General features: G+C 40.4%; 1 protein-coding gene across 17 annotated transcripts in view; it reads left to right on the top strand.

Annotated features, from left to right (window-relative positions):
- The window catches only part of cadps2 (Ca++-dependent secretion activator 2), a 607,285-nt gene that overhangs the window by 302,222 nt on the left and 285,137 nt on the right, over positions 1-19,926 (top strand). For all 17 annotated transcript variants that reach the window (XM_059652338.1, XM_059652341.1, XM_059652344.1 and 14 more), the window contains exon 7: positions 11,816-11,927. In XM_059652338.1, the coding sequence (XP_059508321.1) occupies positions 11,816-11,927 (112 nt within the window). The remainder of the gene's footprint in view (positions 1-11,815; positions 11,928-19,926) is intronic.

Here is a 19,926-nt window from a genome sequence, read left to right on the forward strand (position 1 = left end):
TCTGGGGATAAAGAAGATGTTTTATTTTAATTCATTCGGTGAATGTGGGCATCATGGGCTAGGCCAGCATTTATTGCCCATCCCTGATCACAGACGGTAGTTAAGAGTCAACCACATTGCTTTGGGTCTGGAGTCATATGTAGGCTAGTCCAGATAAGGATGGTAGTTTCCTTCCCTGAAGGACATTAGTGAACTGGAAAGGTTTTTGCTGGCAATTGACGATGGTCATCATTAGACTCTTTAATTCCAGATATTTATTGAAATCAAATTTCGCCATATGCTGTGGCGGGATTCGAACCCGGATCCCCAGAACACTCTGAGGAAGGGTCACTGGACCCAAAACTTTAACTCTGATTTCTCTTCACAGATGCTGCCAGACCTACTGAGCTTTTGCAGTAATTTCTGCTCTTGTATCTGATTTACAGCATTTGCCGTTCTTTCGTTTTTTATTTCCCCAGAATATTACCTGAGGCTCTGGATTAACAGTCCAGTGATAATACCACTAGGTCACCACCACTTCCTCTCAATATATTTATATAGATGTGCCGCAAACAACAAAAATGCTTGCTGGATATTTTGTGTCAATCTTTGAAGAAAGAGCTTACTGACAAACTATCAATAGAAGTAGTGATAGCAGGATGAGATAAAAATTGATGGGCAGAATGTACTGGACAAGCTGACTATGCTTAAAGCAGGTTTCTGGATGGTCTGCAGGTTTCTGTTGTGGTGTACTGGGAGTGGGCATAGCATTTACATGTGCCACAATCTTTCACTCTCCCAGGGAAACTAGCCAAAGGATTAGAAAGTGGCACATATAACATTCTTGTGCAAAATATTTTGTAAGGATTTTCTTAAAATTAGAGTGTGGTCATTTTAACATCAGAGGGGGAATAACAGTTCAGAAATAATCATCGGGGATCTAGATAATTTGAGTAATCTCATGTACAATTTGTAAAACAGACCAGGTTTCACCATTTGAAGTTTCCAGTGGAGTAGTCAAAAGGGTTAATGAGTTAGTAAGGTGGAAGCTGTCTATGGATTTTAAGAAAATATTTGACGAAACATTGCATTAAAGGCTAGTTAACAAATTTTGGTCTTGTGGCTTAGGAGGTTGAATTTTGGCTTGTTTTAACATTAGAAAAATTGTTTCGAGGAAGGAAAGCAGTGGATTATGGTAAATGGTTGTTTTTCAGTTCAGATATTTCAGTATTTACACAGTTGGAAGCAAACTTAAGAGTATGGCAAACTTTGAGAATGATCCCAATCGATATACTTTGGATGCTGGATATCTGTTTGATCTAAAAACCAAAATGTTGGAATACTTAGCACATCTGTCAACATCTCTCGGGCAGCCTTCACATGCTTTTCCCCATTATAACTCCATTTCATGGCTTAAAACATTCCTTGTCACAGCTCCTCGGGTGAGAACTGAGAGAATGGGGCCTGTTAGAGAGGGCATAGCTCTACTAACATAGTTGGAAATTCATGGTTGCCATTGCTGCCTCAGAGCTCATGACTCCAAAGTTTCAGCTCACACTCCACTTGGGGTCATAACCCCAACTTTGTCAAGCCCTATTTGAAAGAGAGAAACAAAGTTAACATTCAGACCTGTGACAGGGAAAAGTTAGAAAGATGAGAAGTTTTGAACAAGTGGGACAGTATGGGAAAAAGGTCAAAAGGGCAGTTATAATGAATTGGTGAGTAGGACAGATTAAATGTCGAAAGGCCAAACAGGAGTGGTACTGAGTTTAAAAAAACAAAATGTGCATCTAGTACATGGCAAGAACAGGATCATGCTTAACTACTATCCAGAAGTGACAATTTCTGTTTTTTTTTCATAAAGGGGAATTAAATTAATTAAACTAGCGACAAAGAGCTGTCATAGATCTATTGGGTAGAATATCCTGTGTTTGTGCTGTAAATATTACATAATATCTTTGTAATCATTGTAATGAGGTCAGCCAGCTAGACGTAGAATATGAGTTACGCGTTTGGGCCTGTTAATGTGGTCCAATCGTGGAGCCCTGGCTGACACATTAAAAAGTGGAGTGTCAGGGATACTGACAATCTGATAGCCGACTCTGAAGAGGACTGCTCTTATGTAAATAAAACATGACTTGGTGAAGGGCCTGCGTGGAGTTATTCTAGTGGCGACATGAGAAAAGCACGATCCTGAAGAAAATCACTTGCAGCAGTCAGCTTTGAATCGAGATAGGCATTTCTGGCATCTTGCCTTTGTTTGGTAAGCTTGACCGGTTCAATCCTGCCAACAAAGATTAGGCCCAGGATGGGGAAAGAATGCACTAATTTTTCTGGGCAAATGACATGTGACAAATGGAAAACCATAAGTAATTCTACTGACAGCCTTTGGAGCTGCAGCTTGTTTTGTTATTGGGTGCCTAACGTTCACTGAGGCAGTAGTTACTAAAACCTTCCAAGAATTTAAACCTTTTTGGACCCAAATAGCAGCTTATAGTAGAGGATGGCATATTGTCCTGAGAAAAATCCCCACCAGGGTCATCCAGGAGTCTTTACAATGAAAATGTTGGCAATAAGTTATGTATGGTGACCAGACCTGATGCAGACGTGGCCGCGTTTGTTGGGTCATGCCCAGAGTGCCGACAAGGATAAAAATTACCGTTAGCAGCTCTCCCATATTTATCAGAATGGCCAAGTAAACCCACATCTACAATGCAGGTTATTTTCGTGTGTCCAATGATTTTAGTCATTATGAATGCCTGCTGAAAGTGGCTGGGCACGCATAGAGTTCATTTGTCAGACACAGGAATGGCAGTAGAAAAGCTGCACACTTCATTTTCAGTGCATGGATCCCTGGAACTGCTGGTCACAGATAGTGAGCCATTGTTTACCAGCAGGGAATTTGACTATTTCCTGAAGTAAAATGATATTTGTCATGTAAGGACAGCTGCATACCGTCCATCATCCAATGGCCTGGCAGAAAGAACAGTCCAAACTTTGGAGGCAGGTTTGAAGGAACAGCCGCCAGCCTCACTAAAATCCAAGCTGTCCTGGTTCCTGTTTGATTGTGTGGCCACCCTATACACATAGGCAGAGTTGCTATTAGGTAGAAGACTACGCACCAGGGTAAGTCTGATCTTCCCAGACCTGGGTGGTGGGTTGTGGAATGTGGGTGGGGAGTGGTTGGTGGTGGGGCAGGGTGAAATGACAAGCGAGAGAGACAGTTTGATACAGGGGACGAAGTTTGTGTAGGCACCACAGAAACGGCCCTGCACGGGGAAGAGGTTTGGGCGATGTGAGGTCAGGACCAGTGGCGCATAAAGTTCAGGAAGGTGCAACGGTTCTGAACAAGCATGTGGACCTTACAAAAGCCACAAATTCTCAGACACTGTGGGAGCAAAACATGCCCTGCCCCTCGGAGCAATCAGAAAGGCTGCTGGAACAGGTGGGCTCATCCTCTCCATCAACATTGATGAGTCCTCTGAATCAGAGATGGCCATGATAGATATGGCACCTCACACCATTGCCACTTGCCGAAGAGAGTGAGCTTCTAGTGAGGTGGACCTGGCACATGAAGTGAGCTCCCATGCGTTACACGCTGCCCGTATTGGACGCTGAGTCAGGGGAACCTGACCCAGCGCTATAATGCCCCAGGAGGCTCTCCAAGAAAACAGACTAACCTATGTGCTCTGAGGCCATAGGTGGAGAGGGATATATTGAGGTCAGCCAGGTGGATATCATGGAACATGCTTTCCCTGACTGGATCCGATTAACAGCCCCAATCAGGGAGCTCTGGCTGACAGATAAAGCATGGAGTGTCAGAGATACTGACACTTTCACTCTGCCTTTTCAGAGTCAGTTAGCAGAGTCAAAGTTGTTTATGTGTAAAAAGAGTTTGACTTGGTGAGGATACTGGCCTCTGTGGAGTTATTTTACCTTGCAATGCATCTACACAGAAGAGAAAGGGCCCAGATTTAATCGCTGGTCTGTAGTTTGCCTTATAATCTGACCTGCAGTAACAGTAGAGTTAATTTCAGTCAATGGCAGTGTTATTTGGCAGAAAAGGACAATGTGAATTTTCTGGTTCTGGCTGACAACTGGAATGATCTCATTTGTGATGCACATTGTGGTTGGATAAATTCCTTGCACATGAAAACCAGTAAGGTGAGTTACCAGATAATTGCTGCACGTCTGAATCTGGGAGTCCATCAAACTTTTGTTTGGAGAAAGGAAATGATCAGCTTGTCAGATTTTTGAAGCTGCAACCCACTTAGTACTCCCATTAACTGCAAGCTGACTCGAAAAGAGTGATTTTTCAATTCAAGCAGTTATCAGCATGATAATGAAAATGTGATGATTCTTTTGGTTTGATGTTTTGAGCCAGTTGCCTCTGGCATGGTTGGTCAAGCACAAAGCGTACTGCAGTATCTTTTTGGACCAATGTATTGATTGCTACTTTGACGGCTATGATGTGTTTACGACGCAAAATGCTCCTAGCTGCAGGAAAACCAGCACATTTAATGATGCTTAAACTACTAAGTCAGTAAAATAAGCTGTAATTACAATTTTGAAGTTTAGACATGCTTCAGAAAGACACAGAGGACTGGCAACCATCAGTAGGAACAATTTGGTTGTTATTTATGCAATGTCATCTTAATTCACTTGGAGTTTCCTTCATGTTTTGGCATACAGTTGAATCCTGATCTAATTGCATTCATTACGAGCAATGTTGCTACTCTCAATGGGGTGCCAGAAACATCTACACTGAGCTGTTTCATTGTGATATGTTGTTAATTGTATACTACAATCATATCAATCTCCAGTTAAACTGCTTACTGTTTATGTGGTTCATGAACGACAGTTTCAAAATCTAAAAAGCTGAAACAGTGAGAGCTAGATTCTGATGGAGTTGGATCAGTGCAGTTCTTGAGCGTGCTGTCTGATGGTCCTGTTGATTAATGCATGACTTAGTTTACAAGTGAACCATACAGAAGTGTTTCCAGTCCTTGACTAATATCAGTGAAGAGCGACCTGATTTCAAACAAGGCTTACAAAGGCTCACTGCCCCGGGTTAGAGGTGTTGACTATCTGCCAGGGCTGCTGTTCTTGATAAAGCAAACAACTGCATAAATTGGAACAAAAACAAAGTAGCTGGAGAAACTCAGCAGGTCTGGCAGCACCTGTGAAGAAAAAAAACAGAGGTAGTGTTTTGGGTCCGGTGACCCTTCCTCAGAACAGAATCTCCTGCATAAGCTGGAGATTTGAAATAAAAATGAAGTGCTGGAGAAACTCAGCATGTCTGGTAGCATCTGTGAAGAGAAAGCACAGTTAACATTTTGCTTCCAATAACCCTTCACCAGGACAATTCTGACAAAGGCTCACTGGACTTGAAATTTTAACTTTGCTTCTGTCTCCGCAGTTGCTACTAGACCAGTTGTATTTCTCAAGCACTTTCTGGCTTTACTCCTGCTCTTGGTAATAATCCAGTCAAAAAGTACAAAAGTGATGTGAAGTAATTGTGGATATAAATCAGCTATGATGCTCCCATGGATTAATAGCTTGCCAGTGTCTACTGTGTGGACTTGATTTGAAGAGTGAGAAGTGGCCAAACACGAGTTCAGGCTTGGGAAGCTAGTTTTAACTTTGCAGTTTAGGCTGATGTACAATCAATAATTGGATGAATTTTGCAAAGACAACCAGGTTCACAAAACCAGACTGTGTCTTGGATGCTCTCAAACCCTTTGCTTCCATTAAGCTATCCAGAAAGCCTTTTGAGGTCTTAATCACTCTTCACATGAAATAATGCTTTCTTACACTTGCATTAAACTTTCAGTGTGAATGTGCATCAGTTTGTCCAACAATTTTAGTAATTCATAAGAATATAAGAAATGAGGCAACAGTAGGCCATATGGTCCGTTGGGTCTTCTCTGCCTTTGCAAAATATTATAGTTGATATTTTACCTCAGATCCATGTTCTCTTGATTCGCTTAATGTCTAAAAATATATTAATTTCATACTTGAATTTATTTAATGATTGAGCCCCCTAGGGAGAATTCCAAAGTTAACCTAATGCACCCAGCAAAAAAAAATGTTGTCTGATCGAAAGTGCAGTTTACACCCACTCAACGTGGGATTTAATTAGTAGAATAAACCTACAATTGAAGTGCCTGACTTTCACTCAACAAACAGTTTTCCCTATTTGCTTTAATTCCAAACTCATAAGGCACTTTGTGATGTTTTGAGGCACTCAGAACAGGTATGATTGTAAGTTGAATGGTGTTTACTGACCCTGCACTACATTCACCAGCTTAAAATCACAAAGAACGGGAACAGGAATTGGTTCTACCAGTCCTCAAGTCTCCATTGACATTCCAGAAGATCATGGCAGAATACTACATCAACTCAGTTTTCCCCATTCTGTTCCCATATCTCTTTATTGCCTTAGTGTTTGCAAATTTAGCAATCTGAGTCCTGAATATTTTTAGGAATAGAGGAGTAATGGTAGAATAGATCCTTCTTTTTCCATTTCTTTTCTGACTGAAAACACTCTTTTTTTTAAAAAAATGTTTTATCCCCAAACAGTGAAAGATAAAGAACAGACAAATGGCAGGTTTTCTCATGAAACAAGACAGTTGCTTATTATCCAACGCCCAGAATGTAATTGCCACAGTATCCACTCACACTGTCACAAGGACATATGCAAGGAAAGGTCATTATAAAAGAGGCAGCCAGCACATAAATCTTACAAATTCAAACATTCACTCGTACACTTCTCTTTTTACGCGTTCATCTCACAACATTGCAGGCCTATCATTCCCATTTTAGTTCTCTGAAGAAACAGATGTTTGAAGTTTATGAAGACAGATCTGCAATGGCTTACTGCTTGATGTAGCAAGTTTCTCTGGCTTCACCCCCTTTTGAGGTATATTTTGGCCTTTGAAGTGAAAACTTGATTTGGTTCCTTAAATAGATAGATACTGGTCAGCCTGAATGAGTATGAATTAAACAACTTGTTTCAGAGACAGTAGGAACTGCAGATGCTGGAGAATATGAGATAACATGGTGTAGAGCCGGCTGAATACAGCAGGCCAAGCAGCATCATAGGAGCAGGAAAGTTGATGTTTCAAGAAGGGTCTCAGCTGGAAACGTCACCTTTCCTGCTCCTATGATGCTGAATGGCCTGCTGTATTCATCCAGCTCTACACCTTGTTATCTCTGAATTAAACAACACTTCATTTTCTGCTTGGAGACCCTGCAGCCCTCCGGACTCAATATCGAGTTCAATAATTTTAGAGCCTAAACCCTCCCATGTCCTAGCCTCTGACCCCACACACCAGGCCTTGTTGTCACATAAACTGGTATCACACACCACCTATTGTTAGTTGCTAACAGCCCCCATGAACAACTGTTCGCCCTCCCAGCCAGGCCGTTATCAACTCCTTTATCTATCCAAAAGCTCTGCTGTCAGAGACAACAGGAACTGATGATGCTGGAGTCTGAAATAACACAGTATGACGCTGGAGGAACATAACAGGCCAGGCAGCATCAGCGGAGCAGGAAAGCTGACGTTTCGGGTGGAGACATTTCTGAAGAAGGGTCCTGACCCGAAACATCAGCTTTCCTGCCCCTCTGATGCTGCCTGGCCTACTGTGTTACATTAAATGCCTTTTTTTTGTCTTTTTTGCCTGTTTTTTGTCTTCTGACCAGAGCGTCTCTTTCTCATTGTCCTCATAAATGGTCACTGATGCCTTGGCTATTGATATACAGTGGTGTTTGAGTTTCATCCATTTACATATCCTTGGGATCAAATGAGATTCTTCTCAAACTCATTCTTTGGAATTCCACTCTGAAGCCAGGAAATAAGTCCGCTGCAAATAGCTTTCTGTAATTGTTTGGATAATGTCAGCCATTAATCCACATATGGGTTTTTTGGGTTTTAATGCCTGCTCAATGAAATGTTCTCAAGGATTGTTCACATTTGAATATCTTTTCCAGAAAGGCAAACTAACTTCCAGGGCTCTGAGGGATTCCATGAAGTCTTGACCTCTCATCTCCATTTTCCTTCAAAAGCAGAGTGTCCACTCTCCAATTTGCTTTAAAAGTAGTGTCTATTTTCCATAAAACCTGTATTGCATGTGCATGAGCATGAAAATGTACTCAACAACCAATAGCAATAGCCATCTATGGTAGATAATTCTGAAGATTCACAGTCTCAAAGTGAAGGAATTTCTTCTCATCACAATCCCAAAAGGGTTGACCTGAGACTATGAAAGCTATTTATAGATTATCGAGTCAGGGGAAACAACTGCTTGGCATCTGCCCTGTCAAGCCCTCTAAAAGTTTAATTGTTTCCAATATGCTCACTTGATTCTTCTAAACATCAATGAATATAAGCTCATTCTACTCATTCCCTCCATGTAAAGCAACCCTTTCAACGCAGAAATCAAAGTTCAGAATCTTCATTTTCACCCTTCAACTGAAGAGCTTAGATTTTCTTAACCTTTCGTCAAAACTTTGCTCTGCCATTAACAAAGAGTCTCTTGGCCATTTCTGTAGCCTTTCCAGGATCTAGATGTTTTCTTTGGGCCCTGCTGATTCAAGCTCAACAAAATTTCAACATGCAAAATGGCAGACCTGGTATCTAACGATTAAAAAAAGAATTTGCATTTATATAGCTTTTCATAACCACAAGGCATCCCAAGTATCCTTCAACCATTGAAATACTTTTTGAAGGGTAGTCACGATTTGCAATGCAGGAATGAATTGGTTAGATGAAATAACTCTAGCCAGCTCAGATGTAGACTCCAAATTCCATGGATCAAGCGCACACCCACCTCAACAGTGATTGATCACTGAGCAACATGAATAGCTGAAGTGGAACGGAATTGTAGCTGGACAGTTCAAAAAAGTATTACCTGTCTGTATAATATGCTTTCAGTATTGAGGTGAGAAAGTTATCACTCAGCATCACTCGTTGTCGATTACTCATGCAGAAAAATGTATTTATTTATATAACGGGTCAGTAATATTACTGGGTATCAACTGAACTTCGAATGACAAGTGCAGAAATGTATGTGAATACCAATGACATCAATAATGATCTATGTGCCTCATCAATTTCAAAAGCAAAATGTTGCTGGTAGAAAGGACTGCCAACACTTTATTTCACTAAGTTTAGTAGATTCTAAATGTTTTCACAAGTTAATACAAAGAATTTAGCAATATTAAAGTTGTAAATGCTAACTACTGCTGTTGCATAGAGCTCCTTGGAAATTATATCTCTGCCTGATTTGATTTGATTTCATTTATTATTATCTCATGTACCTAGGTACGGTGGAAAAATTTTGTTTTGTGTGCAGTACAGGCAGATCATACCATACAAAATGCATTTGGGTAATAGAACACAGTGAGAAATACAATGTTACAACTGCAGAGAATGTGCATAAAGAGCGAGATCAACACTTACGTTTAAAATTTGAGAGGTCCATTCAGAAGTCTAATAACAGCAAACGAGAAGATTTTGCAAGTACGCTGAAATGTACTTCATTGTGTTGTGTTGAATTGTGTTAACTGAGGATCCTGTATCTATCTTCAGATAATTAATTTAATGAGAGTGCATATTTCAGATGAATAATCTGGAATCAGGGACCTAGAAATTAGCCATTAATAACTACCTCTTGTATGTTCTATTACTAAATCCTTGGTGCTTTCAAATTATTTATATTTAAAAAGATGCATTTAATTTTGGATGAAATTAAATAGTTTTACTAAATCTTTTGTGACCATTTGAAATGAAGCAAATTTATTACATTTTGTGCAGAATCTTTGGAAGCTGGATGACAGTGTGATAAATTAAATGCTGCATGTAGCTAGGCTGAAGTGAGGGACAGATAATCTCTTAATGTCACAGCTACAATAGCAGCTGTAATGCAGTAAGATATTCCAAGGTGCTTAGATGTATTACAAAATAATTTGATTTCAAGCTATGTAAAGGAGGCATTGGAACAGGTGACCAAAAGCTTGGTTGAAGTGAGGTGAGTTTCAGTAAACATTTCACAGAAGGAATGCAAAGTAGGAGTGAGGAGCGGGCATGAAGGAACTCCTGAGCATTAAGCCAAAATAGCTGAAGAATTTGAAACAACGGAGATTGGTGATGTGCAAGAGGCCAGTATTGGAGGTGTGTGGAAATTCCTTAGAGTAATAGGGTTAATAATAATAGGACGTTGAATAATGATGCAAATCATAGAGACCTAAGGGTACAGGCACATAATTATTTGAAGCTTTCATCACACATAGGAAGCATATTATTAAGCTGGAGACGGTTCCAAAGAGATTTACAAGCATGTTGAATTTGAGGAGAGGCTAGATAGACTGGGACATATTTCAGTGGAGCATAGGAGGTTGAGGGGTGACCTTATAGAGATTATAAAGTTATAAGGGGTCCAGATAAGGTGAATGGCAAGTGTCTTTTCCCTAGGGTGGGGTATTTCAAGACTAGGAAGAATATTTTTAAGGGGAGAGGAGAAAGATTTTAGAAAGACATGAGTGGCAATTTTTTTTACACGGAGTGGCTCATGTGAGGAATGAACTTCCAGAGGAAATGGTGGATGTGGATACAATTACAACATTTGCAAGACATTCACATAAGTACATGAATAAGAAAAGTTTGGAGGGTGGTTTGCTGAATATATTCAAGTTTGAGTTAAACAGGTTTTTGATTCACAAGGGAGTTATGGAGCTTTGAAAGTAATGGAAGGCAGGCTGGAAAGCACAGTCAAGGCCAGGATCAGATCAACCATGATCTTTCAAGGAACTGAATAGATACTGAGGGACGAAGGCCAAGCGCAGGCAGTTGGGACCAGTTTAGTTTGGGAATGTGGTTGGCATTGACTGGTTGGATGGAAGGATCAGTTTCCATGCTGTATGACTCTAGCAAAAGTTATTGAAACGGGAGGAGATCTGAGAACAAAATGTAAGGTTGCGAACTGTAGATTTCAATCTTTATTCTAAAACACACGCTGTGCACAAACAGCCATTAACTAATGCCTTTGTGTTCAAAATTTATTGCTGAACATCTTGTCAAATTTAATGCTAAACCCCACACGTAAGCATACATTTAGAAGAATTGTGTCCGTGTCAGGAGTAATTGCAAAACTGCTTATCTCTCTACCCATCCTAGCATTGAAAAGGAAGAACACCACACTAACAATAACAAAGACGTGAAAGCTAAGGTGTGATTTGAGGAAGCCTTATTGTGGTTTTTTTTCCCCTTGCACGTCGCTTTCCCATGGTACAGTGTATCACCACCAAAAATTGTTCACCTCACGGGTTACTGATTCCTTTTATTTTAAAAGCTAATTGGGACTTTATCTGTGTATTCAGTACACAATGTTTGCCACAGTCTTCAGACAATTATAAGAATTTGGCAACCTCCTCTGAATGGTTGGATCAATGCTGTTGGTGTGAGATGGTGAACATAAAGCATTGGGCACATGTAACTCTTCTGGCATAACTGAAGCTCTAACATTTCATGACAATGGATGAAGATGAGATAGTGTAGGGAGAGGGGCTTAGATTAGTTCGCAGGTCAGCACAACATCGAGGGCTGAAGGGCCTGTTCTGTGCTGTATTGTTGTGTGTTCTATGTTCTAATACCCCTGCCATAACAGCACAAATTGTCCAACTACATGGATCAAAACAATAGTGACAAAATATTCTTCATGTCTGTGTGATTAAAAAAAGTCAATGTAAACATTTATGACCATGCTAAATTTGGACCTATTAACTGTACATAAATAAAGGTGGAAGATCACTCCTTGCTCTCTATCGGTTGCAGGTGGGGCACGCAGGGAGATTTTACCACCACACATCCTCGACCAATTGTCAAGATCAAATTCTTCACAGAGAGCACAGGAGTTCTTGCCCTGGAAGATAAAGAATTGGGGAAGGTAAGGCTCAACTTTGCATTCAGGCGCTACATTTCCAAATTGGAAAGTCTTATTAGTGTTTTCATGCGAACATTGACTTCATGATGGCCACACAAGATAAAGGTCACCTTTGTTTTCTAACTGAAAGACTACAAAATCTCTTCACCATTTTGTGCTTCTGTCAATTGGAACTCCTGTTTAGTGTAAGTATCTGAGAATCATTAGCATCTGTACTCTACTATTGATGATGTGTTTCATTTGTACTACTGTACTTGTCTAACCTTTCTAGGACAATGTTGAAGAAAGGCAGGAGACAGAAACCTGGGAACTACAGGCTCGTTAGCCTCATGTCTGTCATGGAGAAACTGCTCAAACTCTGCTATAGGAAGGGTTTAATATTATATTATTAAGCTGGAGAGTGTTCAGAAGATATTTACCAGGATGTTGCTGAGAATGGAGGGTTTGAGTTATAGGGAGAGGCTGGATAGTTTGGGACTTCTTTTCACTGGAAGGTAGGAGGTTGAAGGGTGACCTTATATAGACTTAAAAAGTCATGAGGGTATAGATGAGATGAATGGCAGGTGTCTTTTCCCTAAGGGGGGTATTTCAAGACTAGGGGAACATAGTTTTAAGGAAAAAGATTTATTTTTTCAACACGGTGTGATTCTTGTATGGAATGAACTTCCAGAGGAAGCGGTTGATGTGGGTACAGTTACAGTGTTTAAAAGATATTTAGAGAGGTACAAGGATAAGAAATGTTTGGAGGAACATGGGCCAAAAGTAGGCAGGTTGGATTGGTTTAGTTTGAGAGTAAGGTTGGCATGGACTGGTTAGACCGAAAAGTCTGTTTCTATGCTGCATGATACTGTAAGTTATGATGTGAGGATGCTGAGAAAAAGTGAAGCAGAAGAGTGAGACCAAATGTGAAATGTTGCAGCAAAGGAAAGAAACTATACAGAAGCAAGAGAGAAATGTCAGGAAAAGTTATTAAAATTTGAGACGTTATTCAGATATCTGTGTATTTGCATTCTTAGCTGAAGCCCACTGAAGATTGAGGCCTGGAAACTCTACAGGTTCTGCACACCAAAAATAAGTGGTGCAGTGTGGAATAATGATCTGCAGTCTCTAAGGCCAGAGAACTCATCACAAATTGCAGCCACTGCATTATTTGCATTGCTCCGTTGGGTCCTTCTAATGAGGCGTGTAATCATTTGGCAGCCAGTGTACAGTGGGAGTGACAAAAACAGAAGTTGCTGGAAAAACTCAGCAAGTCTGTCAGCATCTGTGAAGAGAAATCAAAATTAACATTTGGGGTCTGGTGAACCTCCATCAGAACTGATAGTCCAGCAGCTAGGAAAATGTTGGTTTAGATGCAGAAGATAAGGAGGGGGAGGGGATTGGAAGTAAATGATAGATGGGGATAGAGTAATTTATTGAATGTAATGATAGTAAAACAATTACAAATGATATAGAAACAAAGAGGAAAATATAACCTAACATGGTAAAATAACCTTGGTGTGTGCATCACTGAGGTTCTGTATAACTTCACAAGGGGTGAACACAATTCTTGGCTATTAAAGGCCCCTCCTTGCCTATTGTCTTCATTGATAGACTAAACCACTCCAACCAGAGCAGCAAATCCTGGAAACACTGTTCCCTTAAGCTTAATTTCTGGCTCCATTCCTGTCTTATTGAAACCTGAACTCAGACCTCACGGAAATTAAAAATTTTATGAACTCCTCCTCTCAGACTTTTCAAAGTCATGATGCTGATATAACTCACGGGTTATATTATCCATCACATAAACCCCATTTCCATATCCTGTGTGTAAGACAGTTCATTGTCTTAGTATGTTGTCCAAGTGACAATGGTATTTAAACAACAGGAAACAACTTTATTTTCTATGATAACAGACTTCAGAAATCAAAATAATTCAGTGAATATAATAGCTGTGAGAATGATTTGAATATTCTTCCCAAGAAGCCTGAAGTTGTAACTGATAATCCTAGCGCTAGGATTGTCTAAATTTGAGCTGCATTTGCTGGAGTCGCATTCACTCTCTTATCAGGTATTGCTTGGTAAGTCAGCTAGATAAGTGCTCTCCAACCGGATCTGTTGGCTGGATGGCTGGATTGCAATGCAGTGACACCAACAGCATAGGTTCAATTCCCACACTAGCTGAGGTATCTATGAAGGACTATCCTTTTCAAAATTATCCCTTGTCTGAGGAGTGGTGACCCTCAGGTCTGATGAGAGGGCAGCCCTCCGGTCCTCAAGGACAATGGTGACTTTTACTGCAGCACACTGAACATTGAAACTAAACTTAAACTTATCAGTGGATATATTAACTCAACTAAATGTCAGTTGATTGTTGACTAGCTACACATTGTAGGAAGCTGTAGTTCTAAAATAGTAGATGCTCACAATTCATAAAGTCTAAACTTGGGCTGAGAAGTTGCAGGTGATTGTTTGCTTATGAACCTATTCAGAACTCCAGCATTTGAAATTTTGGGATATGGTGAATGAAATTCCTTGACTCAGAGTGATTGGAAGTTTAACTCGCTATCACACAGAGTAGTTGAGGCAAATGGCATAGGTGAGTATATGAGGGAAAAAGAGGAACTGATGAAGCTAATGTGATAAACAATTTTAAAAGTGCTTTTTAATGATGAAGCTTCAAATGAGAGGACTGATTTATGTGGTTATACCAAGTCTTGTGGTGATATTCACACTCTCTCCCTCGCGCCTCACTTTCCCTTGTGTCCTCGCTCTGCTTCACATACTGTGCAGCCTCTGTTATGCAGATTACTCACCACATGTACATGCTAATTCTCGCTGGGCTCCATGTGGTTTGGAGATAAATATTGCTGAGGAGAAGTTCAGGGCTTTGCGAAGGTAGCAGCATGCACTTCCCGTCCTTCCAGCGCACAGACTGTCCCAGTTGGCCGGCTTGCTCCACCTACTCTTCATGATCTTGCCTTGAACCTTGCGACCTCTCAGAGATGCCATCTGTGCATGTGGACTAGTTTTATTATTGCCCTGTCGGCAGTGTGTTGGACAGTTTAGTTCTAGAGGGGGGCAGTGATAACTAGGGTGAGCCCCACCAGGTAGGCCTGAAGTGATCCACTGAATGTGAAAGCTGCAGTCTGGGTACATAAAGTAGTTGTTTATTTGAGGAAAAACCATTTGGAAGTTATCTCCAACCTGTCTGTAATCTTTCCTTCTCTTTTCACTGGAAGGTGTTGATACTAGCAGTGGATGCCGTTCTTTCATGCTCCGGTGACATTGTTCGTAGACAGTAGTGTTCATGACTGCAAAGTGTTACCAATTAATCGCACACTAAAGAAATTCTGAAACCCTTTCAGATATGATGAGCTGGATTTGCCCGAGACACGAGCTCTAACAGTGTTTGCTACTAATTCAAAGTGCCCTTGTACTTGTGGGTGGTTTGCTTTTTGTGTGGCAAGTTGTTTAAGTATGAACAGGCAGTGTGGCAAAGTAGGAAACCAAGCATCAGAAACCTGAGCTGATTGCACAAAAACAGGTACATCTCTGCCGTACTGGCCACCAAAGGGTTGTGAAATAAATTGTGCACAGACTGAGAGCAAAGTGTATATTAGAATTGGTGACCTCCGGTAAAATGAGGAACAAAAACTGATTCATTAGGCCAAGGGAAAGTGAAACAAGGCCAAAAGGAAAAGTAAAAGAAAACAGCTGTGCATTTTTAATTCTTCAAAATCCAAACCTGAAGGCATGAAATTTCACACTCACAATAGCTACTTTTAAAAGCTTGATTAGCGGCAATTATCATAATTTCTTAAAGTGCTTAGACTTGAAATTACAGGATATCACTTCTGTAGTGAGTTTCATTTCATTTGTCACACAGACAGTAACTTCACCACTTTCAATATATCTTGATGGTGAGTCAAATAGTGAGGTGACTTCAGTATGGAGCAAGACAACTTGTACAGTAATCTTTAGAGAGCAGCTGTTAACCAGCCCTGTTTTGCCGAACCATGTATATTAATAAATTATGCTGATGCCATTACCTTCACCGCTGTTTCAAAAGCAGCTTCTGGCTTATTTAACTGTTATTTATGCACACAGTATGAGTGAGAAATTACCTTTCAAATCACATTTGTTATCAACACACACTCCTGCTGAAACACCCGTACAAACGCTAAAATCATAAGAAATAAGAGCAGAAAGTAGGCAGTTCAGCCAATTGAACCTTTTCTGTGATTCAATAGGATCACGTCTAAACTGATTGAGGCCTTAACTCAACTTTAATACTTGTCCCCCTTAACCCCTGACAATTAAACTGCTGTTTTGGAAGGTAATTCCAGAGGTAAATGACCATCTAAGAGAAGAACTTCCATCTTAAATAGGGGATCCCTTATTTTTAAACTGTAACTTGTTCCTTTCAGCATTGATATTGTTAAATCCTTTCAGAATCTTTTAGGTTTAAGTAAGTTCTGATCAGTATAGGCTCAATTTGACAATTAGACATCATTTGCTGGATGATCTGAATGCGCGACGAATGGCGCTGACAACCTATTTAGGATTGTCAGTTGGGCTCTCAGATAGGTGGATTGGCCATGCTAAATTGCCTGTAGTGTTCAGGGGTGTGTGGGTTATTAGCGGGATGGGTCTGGGTAGGATGCTCCAAGGGGCGGTGTGGACTTGTTGGGCCAAAGGGCCTGTTTCCACACTGTAGGGAATCTAATCTAATCTAATCAAATTAATCTAATCTAATCTAATCTAATCGCATATTTGCAAGTACTGGAACCTACATATATTGATAAACAAGCTCATGTTCTTTGCAAATAGGAATAATGTGTACATGCACTGAACAAAATGGGTGACAGCCATTCGCTGGGTCATTTTTCAGGAGAGCCTGGCCGGTTTTAAATGAAAACTATGCCTGGCTATTAGGGGGCTTGGGGACCGCTTTGCAGAACACCTCCGCTCGGTTCGCAACAAACAACTGCACCTCCCAGTCGCGAACCATTTCAACTCCCCCTCCCATTCCTCAGACAACATATCCATCATGGGCCTCCTGCAGTGCCACAATGAAGCCACCCGAAGGTTGCAGGAACAGCAACTCATATTCCGCTTGGGAACCCTGCAGCCCAATGGTATCAATGTGGACTTCACAAGCTTCAAAATCTCCCCTTCCACCACTGCATCCCAAAACCAGCCCAGTTCTTCCCCTCCCCCCACTGCATCACAAAACCAGCCCAGCTCATCCCCTCCCCCCACTGCATCCCAAAACCAGCCCAGCCTGTCTCTGCTTCCCTAACCTGTTCTTCCTCTCACCCATCCGTTCCTCCCACCTCAAGCCGCACCTCCATTTCCTACCTACCACCTCATCCCGCCTCCTTGACCTGTCCATCTTCCCTGGACAGACCTATCCCCTCCCTACCTCCCCACCTATACTCTCCCCTCTACCTATCTTGTTTTCTCTCCATCTTTGGTCAGCCTCCCCCTCTCTCCCTATTTATTCCAGTTCCCTCTCCCCATCCCCCTCTCTAATGAAGGGTCTAGGCCCGAAATGTCAGCTTTTGTGCTCCTGAGATGCTACTTGGCCTGCTGTGTTCATCCAGCTCCACACTTTGTTATCTTGGATTCTCCAGCATCTGCAGTTCCCATTATCCCTGGCTATTAATGATTGCATTCTCCATGGTGATGCCGTATCCAATCAGAATCCATTTGTCAACCAATCAACACTGTCCTGTCAGGCAGCCTCATAAATGTTGAACTCTTGCAAATTGTCTTGAATATCAGCAAATTCATGGTCTGTCCCATGAAATGATTAATGTTTGTAGCAATGTACATCTTTTCTTACATATTGGTACCACCCTTAACTTCCCCAGTTAGTCATGGATAGAAGACCATTCTCAGAGAATTCTTTTTTTAAACTCATTGGAATGTAGCCCTTGAATGACTCCTACAGCATCTCTATCAACTTGCTGCCTTTTAACATACTGTAAGAACTCATCATAGAGTTTACCTTTGCCAATTTGATATGTCAAATCTGTATGAAGAATAAAATCACCTATGATAATTATGGTTACTTTCTTAAAAGCCCCCATTTTTTTCTCGATGTAAACATTGTCCTGCAGTGTAGCTATTGCCAGGGACCATACTATTAGTGTGTAATTGTGCTCCTAATGGTGAATTTGAAAAGTATTGGCTATCAAATAAAAATTGCTGGCCCACTCTAATGGTACATATGGTTTGCCTCAACTTGTTACTCAAGCTGCTGAGCATGGCAGTTCATACACATTTGCTTTAGATGCTGGAATCCCTGGATTGCTGCCCAGATTATTCCTTATTCATATCAATAAAAGACTGAGTTACATAAAATGAATAGAAGAACACAATAGGTTGAATTAGTTCACTTTTTACAAAGATGTTCAACAGTTTACTTAATTAGTGATATCAAGTAGAACAATTTACCAGCTCTTTAACATAGAAAAGGGAGCGTCTTCTAGCTCATGCAACTTATATACTTTCAAGAAGATCATGAACAATGAAACTTCCTGGTTTTAGATGTATTCTATGGTGACATTATTGAGCTAAAGGCCCACACCTCTTGCCAATTTGGGCTCAGATGTTACTTGTTAATGAATTTGAAAATCAATGCACAATTGCCATTCTTGGAAAATTCCCAATCTAGTAAAGACAGTGTGTCTAATTTCTAAAAATGGAATTCAGTAACACGAATTTAGGCTGTTATCTCATATTCATTTTTCACATCAGGATAATGAAATATAATTATGCTGTAAAAGCCCTCTGAGGTAATTGTTGCCTGCTATGATGAGGTTGTCAGTAACATTACCATAATAGATACATTTCTAACTATTTTCTCTATAGAGAGTAAAGACAAGTATTTAGGTTCAAGGTGTCTACTCAGTTGTACACCCACAAATCTTAATTGTCATGTGTGGATCTCTGTCGTGCTGTTAATCTAGTCTGAAGTGTCTCTGGAGGAGGGCTTGTTAGCAGATAACTTAAAAACACCCGTTTGTCAGAAAATAAATGAGTCCACGTTAAAAACACATCTGTTATCCATTTAATGAAGTCAGTGGTTTTATTCACCACAGTAGAGCACATACAGACATGATATAGATGAATTAAGACACCAGTGACTTATTCAGTTGGTCACAGCATGACATATCCAGCTGGTGCTTTGTTTGTTTACAGCATATTTTTAACTATTGATTATGTGCATATTCTTCCATTGTGTCGTGAAGCTGCGTTGATTAGAGATGACTTATGACACATCATCTCAAGAAAGTGCATCATAATGCTGTGTTGTACCCCTCTAATCTCTATCTTTCCTGATGTGCTACAATTGAAAAAAATGTCCTATTTATCTATTTATTTCACAACTTTTCCAAAATTGATACAGTCAATATATGAATTATAATTTGTAAATTCTACAATGGAGTAGTAGTCTTGGAACTAACTTCATTACCGAAATAAAATCGTTAATAGAAAGATAGACCACAGAACAAGAGCATCTGCCCATTTTATCTGTGCCAGCTCCTTGGTAGAGTAGTCCATTCAATCATACATCCCAGCTCTGAATTTGCTTCTGTCGCGTTTTCAAGCAGTGCTTGCTCAATCACAATAACTCACTTTATTGAAGAAAAAATGTACTACCCTCTGGTTCTTTTACTAATCACCCAAAAATTTTCTCCAATTGTTCCTGATCCTTCTACCATTGGAAACAGAGTAACTAAGAGATAAAGATCAAAATTCTCTATGGCTTTGAATAATTCTATTCGTATCCTGTTAACTTTATGTACTTTCAGGAAAACAGCCAAAGCTTCTCCACTGTCTCAATGAAACTGAAGTCTTTCACCCATGGATAATTCCAAAACAGTTTCTTTGTTCTCTCCAAGACCTTGACATACTTCCCAAAAGGTGTTGCCCAGAATTGAACACAATGGCTGGATTTTGACTGCCAAGGCCTGAGGCGTTTGAATGCTTGAGCGCCAGATATACAACA

This window comes from Stegostoma tigrinum, chromosome 18 (genome assembly GCF_030684315.1).
Source record: "Stegostoma tigrinum isolate sSteTig4 chromosome 18, sSteTig4.hap1, whole genome shotgun sequence".
NCBI classification, from domain to species: Eukaryota; Metazoa; Chordata; class Chondrichthyes; order Orectolobiformes; family Stegostomatidae; genus Stegostoma; species Stegostoma tigrinum.